This window comes from Hyaena hyaena, unplaced genomic scaffold (assembly GCF_003009895.1).
Source record: "Hyaena hyaena isolate Hyena2069 unplaced genomic scaffold, ASM300989v1 scaffold_601, whole genome shotgun sequence".
NCBI classification, from domain to species: domain Eukaryota; kingdom Metazoa; phylum Chordata; class Mammalia; order Carnivora; family Hyaenidae; genus Hyaena; species Hyaena hyaena.
Window position 1 is genome coordinate 1,043,943 of NW_024081232.1, and position 12,456 is coordinate 1,056,398.

General features: G+C 34.1%; 1 protein-coding gene across 1 annotated transcript in view; it reads left to right on the forward strand.

The window, feature by feature from the left end:
- PIGK (phosphatidylinositol glycan anchor biosynthesis class K) overlaps window positions 1–12,456 on the forward strand; it is a 114,336-nt gene that overhangs the window by 73,841 nt on the left and 28,039 nt on the right. The window contains exon 10 of the mRNA XM_039257073.1: window positions 2,768–2,852. Within this exon, the coding sequence (XP_039113004.1) occupies window positions 2,768–2,852 (85 nt within the window). The remainder of the gene's footprint in view (window positions 1–2,767; window positions 2,853–12,456) is intronic.

Consider the following 12,456-nt stretch of genomic DNA (forward strand, 5'->3'; position numbering starts at 1 on the left):
TAAACACTCAAAACAAATTGCTAAATTTCCAATATTTTTGTGTCTTTTATACTGAGAGACATTTTGTAAATAAAATGTATTCCATCTTGTACATTGTTACTTTAAATTTTTGGAATAAGTAAGGAATGAGTGCCTTTTTCATATTTCTGTGTACTTTTAGAAGTACTGCAGTTATTTAATCTTTATTCATTTGTTTCTGCAGATATTTATTGAAATCGCTCGTGCTTTAACAGTAATCGAGGAAGTGCCACCAAACTATTGAGTAGTCATTGCATTCTTCCCCTCCACAGACACACAGTAATAAAGAAACAAATGAATACAAATATAATGTCAGTTTCACATAGAAATCACTTTGATGATGAAGGAAAAAATTTGGGTTGCATGATTTTATGATTGAATTGTGGTAGCTATTTATATGTCTTTGATACAAATCCTTTTTCAGATAAATGATTTGCAAAAATTTTCTCCCATTCTGTAGGTTGTTTTTCCACTTTCTTGAAGCACAGGAGTTTTAAGTTTTGATGATATTCAATGTATCTGTTTTTCTTTTGTTGCTTGGCATGTGTTTTAAATACCTAAACATGTAGATAGACTTTTTAAATGTACATTGTGAAATTGAACATTTTAAAATAATGGGTTTTATGGGAATGGACATTTATTTTATTTTAATTTATTTTTAATTGTGGTAAAATGTATTAGTCTGCTAAGGCTGCCATCATGGAATACTATAGACTGGGTAGCTTAAACAACAGAAATTTATTTTCTCACAATTCTGGTGGCTAGAAGTCCAAGATCAAGGGGTTGGTAGGACTGGTTTCTTCTAAGGCCTTTCTTCTTGAATTATAGATGGCCACGTTTCCCCCGTTATCTTCACTTGGTCTTTACTCAGTCTGCCTGTATCTTACTCTCCTCTTCTTTTAAGGACATTATCACATTGGATTAAGGCCTATCCTAATGACCATATTTAACCTTAATTGCCTCTTTAAAGACCCTGTCTCTAAATCAGTCATATTTTGAGGTACTCATTCAACATACAAATTTTGGGGGGACACAGTTCAGCCCATGACATAAATGTGACATCAAACTTACCATTCTAATCATTTTTAATTATCCAGTTCAGTGGCGAAGGACATTTAACATTATCATGTAGCCATCATCACTGTCCATCTCCAAAAATTTTTTCATCTTTCAATACTGAACTATGCTTTTTTTTTTAATTTTTATTATTATTATTTTTTTATTTGCAAGAGCGAGAGCATGCCGTGAGCAGGGGAGAGGAGTGTAGGGAAGAGGGAAGAGAGAGAAAAGGAGAGAGAGAATCTTAAGCAGTCTCCACACACAGCTCAGAGCCCGACAGCGCTCCATCTCACAAACTTGGGATCATGAACTGAGCCAAAATTAGGGGTTGGACAAACAACCAACTGAGCCACCAGGCGCTCCTGAAACTGCCCTTTAAACAATAATTCTCTGTTCTCTCCAACTTTACCCCTGGCAATCACCATTCTGCTTTTTCTCCCTATAAAGTAATGTTTTAGGACAATTTTTTTTTCATCATGAGTGAATCTTCAAACTTCCCCCAAATTAATTCTTTTTATACTTATTCTGCAAGGAACATACAAATTTTTATCTAGTTACAAGGTTCTTTAAGCTCTTACATCATAGGTAAAATTTTGTCCTTATTTATATATCTGCCTATTTCTTGGGGTAAATTCTAGATTTCTCATCATCAGATTCCTTAACTGCAGCCCTAGAGACTCAGACCAGTCTCTTTGATTATTTTTCAAGATAAATCAAGGTTCAGTTTTTAAAATTTAATTTTTAAGTTGATAAGTTGCTGTGTAATTTACAGATAAAAATGTATAAAGGTGGTTTAAATATGTTTAGGTATTTTTATTTTGAAATCTGATGATGATTTCCTATTTCAAAAAAGGGTCAATGTTTTAAACATTTTTTTCTAATTCTCTTGATTTGGGGAGATTTTATTTTTATTCTTACTGTGCTCTTTACTATTTCATACTATTTTAGGTCTTACTGTGTCAACTCTGCATCCCATCGTAAATGTAGATATTAAAGAAAATATTTTTCATATAAAATAACAGCCTCTCAGATAGTTATTGTTGTCTTCATTTTATTCATATCTTCATTCAGCAAGCATTTATTGAGTATTGTAAGTGAACACTGCATATACAAGAAAGACTAAGACCTGGTTTTTGTCTTCAGGAAGGTGAAAGTATGTCTTAAACAAGTTTAAATATTTATCTTTGAGAGAAGAATAAACAAAGAAGGGATTGGTGGTTGGTCCAAACAGGAAGCAGAATGAGGAACATTAGAGAGGCATGGTGTTAAAGCTCTCTGGCAGGTGGCCAATAGCTGAGGATGTGGCTGATACAATAGACTGTTACAAAGAGAAGGAGTAGTTGCCAGACATGGAGGTTGAATGTGGTTGGAGCCAGGTTTTGAAGGCCTTAAATAATATATTATAAAGCACACCCTATAAACAGGGAATTCTTAAATAGTCTTAAGTCTCAGAGTAAAAGGATCCAAAAATATTAGATGATGTTAATCTTATTACATCATAATTAAATGCATTTTGAATGTATTTATGGTTACATCATTTAAAAATTATCACTAGGTAGTTTTTTATTGATTTTAATAAATACTAGTTATTTCAGAAACGGTAAGTATAGATTTTTAATAATTTTCATATTTGGTGTATTTAAAAATAGTATTTACCTTAGCCATGTGTTTTGTAACTGCTTTTTTTCAGTTACAAGAAAGACTGGATGGATGAGGAACTAGTGGAACCTCTGAAATATGCTGAACAACTTCCTGTAGCTCAGATAATACACCAGGTTTGCTTTTCATTTTATTCTTTTGAAAGAAACAAGATTTTTAATCTTTGAAAAGTAATTGCCTTTGTTAGGTTTTTTGGAATCAATGTGCTATAGCTGAAAGGCATGCCAGGCCATCTCTCCCTATTTAGACACCACCTATTACAGTTGGAAGTCTCATTCAAAGCACAATATTAAAAGGCTACTTGCTGTGTATAGTGGAATTCTTACTTCTACAAAATGCAGGGTAAAGCCAGAATTATCTTTTGTTCATTACTTAACAACAAGAGTTAATTTCAGAAAACTTTCATTTGAACCATTGTGTATAGCTCTTGTTAGTGACAAGGAGAAAGAGCTGAAAAATTGTCAGTTGGTGTAATTTTTTTTAGTAGCTAAAATAAGAAAACAGTCTTTCCTTCCTTCCTTCACACTACCCCATTATCAACTCTTGTAAAGTGTAATTCTAAATGTCATATGGGCAGGTATTTTTTTTTTTAATCTCCAATTATAATGACTCTATCATCCCTTCTGCATAACTGTAATCTTAGAGAAGGCAGTGTGGTAGGTATTTAAACTAAGATTTTGTAGCATGATTTTGATAGCATATAAAGTCTGGCTCTGCCCTGGCCAGATTCTAAGAATTTTCAATGGTCTGTTGACAAGAGACACGAGTCATGGCCTTCAGAACTAACAGATTTTTCAGAATCTATAGATTATAGAAAATATTAAAAGCCCTTAAAAATCAGAATATGTCAGAATTTTAGTGACTGATTAATTATTATTATGAGCCTTTCCATATGTCTTTGTTAACCAAAAGAACTTTCACTTAGCTAATTTGGTTTGATTAGAAGAAGTACTGGTTTGAGCTTATTAAAAGAAGCAGACTTTTACTTTTCAATGTTGACTATAGAGATCTTTTCATTGACATTAAAATTTAATACTAAATTCTATGAGATAGTACAAAAAAAAAAGCCAGAAATTTGCTGCTTTGGGAAGCCTGTCTGTTGTTTGGTAATCAGGTCCAGTTTATATGTCAGGAATTCCCTAGTGTTGTCAGAGCTTAAATGACCTAACAGCCTGCAAATGTCACATTTAAAATTCTGTCTTCATGCCTGACTCTCAGCATAAATGAATTAAACAGCAGAGCAGGCAGCAAGTCAATATGTTCTTAACAGTAAGAGTGAGCAATGAAACAGTTTGTGGTTTGTTCAGAATAGGTAAATAGAATCTGCCCAGAGCAGTTCACCTGGAATAAAATCTGAAACAGGAAACAAGAATTAACCTTTAGGATGGTTGACCAGATGAAATGTCAGTCATATTTTTATAGCATGAATGAACCAGTAAAGTACGCTTTATGTAACAGCTGCATTTTGTTATTATACACTGTATGAATTCAAAGATGAAAATTTTTGACCCTGGTGAAAATTTTTATTGTGATATTTTTGGCATTGTAAGAAGCTCTATTAATTTTAACATTGATTTATAAACATTGTTATATAGAGTACCTGAAATTATAAAATTTCAATTTTTAAGAAATTTGCATGATAAGGATTTTTTAAAATTTTATTGAATAAAATTAATTCTGTTCTCAAGGGGTAATCAGGAAGGGACAGTATTAAACCAGCCTCTTATTTATTCTTGTTATTTTCTCTTACTGACAGTACAACAATTATTAGACTGTTACCATTATGTGTCTAAGTAGTCTTTACGAAATATATGAGTTCTGTTGCTATAAGTTCACTTATAAGTGAATTAGTTGAAAGCAGTTTCTGTCCTGTAAGAGAATAGTAATACATGTGATAATTAGGTTCAGCCAGTCCCTCAAAAGCTTTTTAATTGGTATGATATCCAAATTATGGCATAATTGTTGTATCTTTGTAACCTCTACTGTTACTCTTCTTATACCAGAAGTAACTATTTTCGTCTAATCTTGAATCATGCTTAATTTATGCCTGTTTTGGAGCATTTCTGTTTGAAATAACATGCTTTATTCACATGTCTTTTATCTCTTATTTGAGATCTCTTATTTCTGGACATTCTTGATGTCTTGATATTTCTGTATCTTACCTTGTGCCATGTATGCATTTATCTGAATGGATGGAGATGTATTTTTTTTAATGTTTTATTTATTTCTAGGAGAGAGAGAGAAAGAGACAGCGTGAGCAGGGGAGGGTCAGAGAGAGAGGGAGACATAGAATCTGAAGCAGCTCCAGGCTCTGAGCTGTCAGCACAGAGCCCGACGCGGGGCTCGAACCCACGAACCGCGAGATCATGACCTAAGCGAAAGTCGGACGCTTAACCAACTAAGCCACCCAGGCGCCCCTGGAGATGTATTTTTTAATGGTTCACTGAGAGCCAGCAGTACCTCTTTTCCTTACTACCGAGACATGAGAAGCCAGAGCCTCTCACTTGTAGCGTAGTTTAGAAGCTGTAGGAGAGGAGGAGCAGGGACAGGGATTGTAGTGTGAGGAGCAGCTTGAGAAATGGAAGAGAGAGTAATGGGTCTCGGTATTCCGAGTAATTAATTTCTCATGTATGTTACTTAAATAACATTTTACGGTCAGGAGCTAAGCAAAATTCTCAGTGATGCCATTTTATACTGCCAAATAATTTACATTTTTGAAGGGTCCTAGCAAATATGTCATGATCTCATGGTCGCGTGAGTGGGAGACCCGCGTCTGACTCTGTGACGACAGCTCAGAGCCTGGAGCCTGATATGAATTCTGTGTCTCCCTGTCTCCTCCCCCTCCTTGCTCATGCTCTGCCTCTCTCTTACTCTCAAAAATAAATAAACATGAAAAAAAAAATTTAATAAAATGAAATAAAATACTTAGGAGTAAATTTACCAGGTAAAGCACAGGACCTATATAAAAAGAATTACAGAAACATACCATGCTCCATAAATAGAAAGACATACCAGTACTTGGTGAGTGCAGAGAACTTAATATCATAAAACTAAAATTTCTTCCAAATTAGCAATTCTAATTATAATGGAAGCAAAACAGTTTTTTTTAATGTTAGGAAAAAATTGACCACATAGTTCGTGTGGAGGAACAAATATCTAAGAGTAGCCGAAAAGGGAGATGCCTTACCAGAACACAGACACTGGAACTAGACACATATGGTATGGACAAAGGAATAGACAAATGGATTAATGGAATACAATGGAGAAGTGGATTTCGAACTTTATTTATTATAATTCACAATAAGAAATACATTTTGCATGCATTATGACCCTTGATGTATTTATTTATGTGTTTATGTTAGAAATAAAAATTTCATGATATATTTACCCTCCTTATATATGATGCATAGTGATATTTTGTTTTTCTATTTTATATCTTTAAAATTCCAAATAAAGCCTACTAAGTTGATTTTAAAAAGCAATAAGTAGTCCTGACCTGTGATTTGTAAGATACTAAAATAGAGAATCCAAAGAAAAAAATCATTTTATTTCATCATTTAATATATGATTAAGATGATTTATCATTTCAGTAGAATAATGGTTAAATTTCTATTTCATACTGTATATGATGTAAATTTTCTATAGATTAAAGACTTAAAGGGGCGCCTGGGTGGCCTACTCGGTTAAGCGTCCAACTTTGGCTCAGGTCGTGATCTCACAGTTTGTGGGTTCAAGCCCTGCATCGAGCTCTGTGCTGACAGCTAGCTCAAAGCCTGGAGCCTGTTTTAGATTGTGTAGCTCCCTCTCTCTCTGACCCTCCCCTGTTCATGCTGTCTCTCTGTCTCTCTCTCTCTCAGAAATAAATAAAAACATAAAAATTAAAAGAAATAAAGACTTAAAGTAAAATAAAGAAAAATTTTAGAAGAAAATTTAGACAACTTCATTTGTAATCTGGAAGTAAGGTAGAACGTTTTAATGAACACACAAACCCAGAAGATATATTCAGCTCCATAAAAATGGAATATTTTATACAACTCAAGATACCACAACATTGAAAGACTAATGTTTGAATCAAGACAAAATGTTTACAAAGAAGACAAGAGTAAATTAGTTAATATCTAAAATATACACAAGACTCTTAGAAGTTTATAAGAAGCAAACAAAACAAGTCAGTTAAAAAAAAAAAAAGGAGATGAAAAGCAATTCAGAGAAAACCTAAATTACCAATGAACAAAAGGAAAGAGTCTCAAACTCAGTAAGGAGTGCACATTACAAAGTCAGTGAAACTATTTTATGCCCTTCACATTGGCAAAAATTAAAATCACACTTTTGAAAACAGTTTGGCAGTTCCTCAAAAGGATTAAACAGAGTTACCATATGATCCAGTGATTCCAACCTAGGTATATAAAAACATGCATCCACACAAAAACTTGTACATGAATGATCATAGCAGCATTATTCATAATAGCCAATAATTTGTGGAAACAGCCCAAATGTTCATCAGCTGATAAACAGATAAATAAGTGTTTCCACACATAGAATATTATTCAGTGATAAATGGGAATGAGGTACTGATATATGCTACCACATGAGTGAACCTTGAAAGTGATATGTTAAGTAAATGAAGCCAGTCCTGGTGTCATTTATATGAAATGTCAAGAATAGGCAAATCTGTATGTAGAGAAAGTAGATTAGTGGTTTTCTAGGACTGGAATGAGGTAGGGAAATGGGGACTGACTTCTGAATGGGTACAAGTTTCTTTTTTTGGTGTGACAAAGTTGTTCTAAACTTTGTGGTGATCATTGCAAAGCTCTGTGAATATACTAAAACTGTTGAATTATACACAATAAAAGGAAAAATTGTACAGTATCTGAATTATATCTCAATAAAGGCGTTTTAAAAATTAAAACCACTCATTTCTGGCAGAGATGCTAGGAAAAAGGCACATGTATATCTTGTTGGTAGGTATCAGAATCATTTCTATCTTTTTAGAAGGTCATCTTGTAACATCTCTCACAGTTATTATACACAGTATGCCCTTCAACCTAATGGTTCCACTCATGAGAATGTAGCCTGTACTACTAGTATATAAATAAAAGTACTATCATACAACAATCTCAGTACAGTAATATTTATGTCAGCCTTACATGTGGCCACAACATATTGGAAACAATGTGAATATTCCTCAGCATAGTTGAAACAGTGTGTATGGTTTTTAGATGCCACAGTTTAGTAGAGCCAATATATATTTTTCTATATCTTCTGATAATTGGATTTACTTATCAACTAACCTCTTTCCTTTCCTTTCCTCTTGTCTATTGATAGAAAGTTTAATCTAGTCATTCACACCCTGGATTTACTCCTTCTTCCACTCCTTCCTGGGATGGTAGAATCACGGTTTAGGGAATAGGGAATAGTCCATGTAGTTTCATGGCACTGAGAGATTCAGAGTGTACCTACTGACACATACCATTACATTGTGTTGTTTGGGATTGACATCAGTCCCTTCTGGGAATCCCTGAGGTGGTTGGTGTGCATAGCACGTCTGTTAATCCTTAATATACCATCTCTGTATGTGGTTGCAGAGCTCTAGCAATGTTAGAGGAAGAAATCTGAATTGACAGTCCTAGGAAAGACAAGCTCCTTATTTGTTGTCATTCCTTCTCTATGTTTTTTATCCCACTTCCCTACTTTCTTACTCTTCTTTCTCACCCCTATTTCCTTCTATTTGAGTCCAGTAAGCTAAAGTTACATAACATTCTTTCCAAATGTTGGTAAAGTTTGTTAGTATTTTCATTGGACAGTGCATTAAATGCAGTGTCTGCTATATATTAGACACTGAACAAGTGTGGTGACTGTTGATTTTTCAACTTAAGGATCTTTGACACTCTGACTAAAAAGCTAAGTGAGTTAAGAAATCTCCAGAAGTCATAAGAGGTAGCTTGTTGATACATCTATTTATGATTTTCAGGCTCCTTTCATAGCCAATAATGGTAGTATTAATTAAGCATTTCTGAGTGTGTACGCAAGTTATAGGATTCATTATATTAATAATTTAGGCAAACTAGTGCCCTACAATGAAATTTTAAAAGTATAAATCATAGGAAAATATAAATTGCAGGGGCACCTAAGTGGCTCAGTTGGCTAGGTGTCCAATCTTAGTTTTGGCTCAGGTCATGATCTCACAGTCTTGTGAGTTAGAGCCTGCATCTGGCTCTATTGGCATCAAGGAGTCTTCTTGGGATTCTCTCTCTCCCTCTTTCTCTGCCCCTACCCTGTCGCTGTCTGCTGTCTCTCTTTCTCAAAAAAAAAAAAAAAAAAAGTATAAATTGCAATTACTGATATAAGGGACATTACCATACAGGAAACTACAACTAATCCTTTTAAGAATTTGTGAAGTTTGCAGTCAGAGTGGCTAAAATGAGCAAATCAGAGAACTCTAGATGCTGGTGAGGATGTGGAGAAACGGGCACCCTCCTACACTGTTGGTGGGAATGTAAACTGGTGCAGCCCCTCTGGAAAACAGTGTGGAGGTTCCTCAGGAAACTAACAATAGAACTCCCCTATGACCCAGCAATAGCACTGCTAGGAATTTACCCAAGGGATACAGAAATGCTGAGGCATAGGAGCACATGTACCCCAATGTTCATAGCAGCACTCTCCACAATAGCTAAAACATGGAAAGAGCCTAAGTGTCCATCAGCAGATGAATGGATCAAGAAGATGTGGTTTATCTATACCATGGAATACTACATGGCAATGAGAAACAATGAAATCTGGCCATGTGTAGCAACATGGATGGACCTTGAGGGTGTTATGCTGAGCGAGATAAGTCAGGCAGAGAAGGACAAATATCATATGTTTGCACGTATAGGAGGATTAGGAGGAACTTGATGGAGGAACAAGGGGGAGAAGAAGGGCGGAAATGGTGGGGGAAAGGGAGAGAGTCAAACCATGAGAGACTCTTGAATGCTGACAAAAACTGAGGACTGATGGATGTGGGGGGAAGGAGGGATGGGCATGGAGGAGGGCACTTTGGGGATGAGCACTGAGTGTTATGTGGAAACTAATTTGACAATAGACTATTTGTAAAAAAAAAAAAATAAAGAATCCTGAAAAAAATAAATAAATAAATAAATAAAAAGAATTTGTGAAGTTTGTTAGGAGTTAAAATATTATGAAGAAATAGAAAAACACATACAAAGAGAGTAGTGTGGTTAACCTTGCATGTTTATATTGATAATTTCTCTTTAAAGGTGATTATTTTTCTCTTAATCTCTTTACTAAGAAACCAAGTATAGAACTATGTTACTGAGACAGATATGGAGATAAATAGATTATTTTCCCATATAAATGATTTTATATTTATGTCACAGATGTTAATTTTACAATTGAACTACTTCAAAAATAGCCTAAATTTAAGATTAAGATTTGAAATAGGGGAACCTGGGTGGCTCAGTCAGTTAAGCAGCTTACTCTTGATTTCAGCTCAGGTCATGATCTCATGTGTTGTGAGTTCAAGCCCACATCGGGCTCTGTGCTGACAGTGTGGAACCAGCTTGGGATTCCCTCTCTCTCCCTCTCTCTCTGTTACTCCCCAATTTGCATGCATGCTCTCACTCTCAGAATAAATAAATAAACTTAAAAAAAAAAAGATTTGAAATATATGACTGTGCTATGGTACTTTTATGGAAAGTTGATATTTTTTCTTCTTTGTAAAAAGAATTGTATGCAGATGTGTTAGAACATTTTTTTAAGAACTAAATGTATGTTCATTTCACTTTAGCTTGTAAAAGTAAATTCATTTACCACCATGTAGAGTTTATTGAATGATAAAATAATGACAACTAGGGATTTAAAAAAATAATCAGACACAAAGTCTTTCCAAAAGAGAAATTTGTGTGTAGTTAGGAATGTATAGTAGCATAGTTAGCATAGTCTCAAATACAGATGTTACTTAAGCTTCCTTAGAAGTAAGATATTTAGAAATGTACTGAAAAATGAAAAGGTCAGTAATGAGTGAATATGTGTAATTTAATTAATTATCATAACACTTATTATTTTAGTCTTATCTAGTTAGGCATGTGTTTTATTTTTTTAAAATTTTGTGTCAAGAATCAGTTTTATTTAGCCCTGGCAGATATTAAAATATGTACGCCTATACTGTTTAGATATACAAAATGACAGTAATATAAAAATGTAGCTGAGTTTTATGTGTAAAATAGATAGATCACCTATCCTATCCTAGAAACCTCAGCCTGTATGTAGATTATACAAATGATAAAGGTCCCATCATAGACCAGTGGGAAATCAAAGAACTATTTAATAAATGGTGCTAGGAAAATACGAAAGTATTTGAAGGGACTAGATTCTTGCTTTATAACACATGGGAGAGGCAAATTCTAATCAGATTATAGATCAATACAAAAATGGAAAATATCAAAATAATGAGAAAGCATATTGGTAAATATTTGTAGGTAAGGACTTCCTAAGCATGGAATATCTGTGAAGGAAAATTAACATATTTGACTTTGTAAAATGTAAAGGTTGTGTACAGCAAAATGAAAAGACAAATCTCAAGGTAGAAAAATATTTTCCTTAGAGAATTAACATCTTTACATACCAGTTTTACAAAGTAATAAGGAAAAACACCTAACACTCCAGTAGAAAAGGAGCAAAGAACTTATACAGACATGCCTCAGATGTTGAAATAAAAATGGCTAATAAACTGACAAAAGCATATTAATATTCATTAGTAATCTAAGAATTGTTCATTTCAACCATAAAGTACCATTTTAAAAAATTTCTTAGATTAGCAAAGACATGAAAAGTGGTAATAGTAATGACCGAGCACACAGACACACACTACTGGAGAGGAGTATACATTGGCACAAATCATGGACAATGTAGTCATTTGTACTAAGATTTATAAATATGTTTATGAGCTATGTTTGAAGAACATGGCCAGTTGAACATATGTTTATTCTCCTTCCTGAAAAACCCTAATAAAGTGACAGTAAAGACATAAAATACATAAACTCCAAAAGACAAAGAAAATGTAAGAGGAAAGAATAACAGACAGGAAGCAGTGAAAATTAAAAGAAGAAATGTAGTTGAACAAATGGTAACCGATTTAGCAGAATGGAAGAGCTGAGGTCTGACTTCCATCATGGGCAGGCCTGTAAGAGCAAGCCAATCTGTACTGAAGAACTCTGGAAAAGCAGGCACCAGGCACCTCAAAGTTTGGGTGCAAAAAGGAACTGCCAAAATCCTCCTTCTATTTAGTTCCCAGAACACTGGTGTTTATTCTTATATACCATCAGGTAGAAGGTGGAGAATTTCTGCCTGAATATACTAGTCTAATAGAGAAATAATGTACATTTTGACATTAGCAGGTTCCCAGTTTAATAGCCAAGTCCCATTGGTTATCCCACTGGTAGGCCCAGTAGTTGATAAGTGCTGCTAATGCATGATTGGTGTTTTATTTTTTCACTCTAACTATAAATATACAACAAAGAATTATCAGACTTTTAATAAATACCCTTATTTTGAAAGACAAAAATCAAAATAAGCAATGGGACAGAAGAAAATATAATCACCACCACCACCACTTTAGAAGAAAATGAGAAGACATTTTATTTATGAAACAGGATACTGTATAGAAAAGGAATATTCAGAAAACAAAGAAGAGCTCTTGGAAATTAAAACTATGAGAGTATG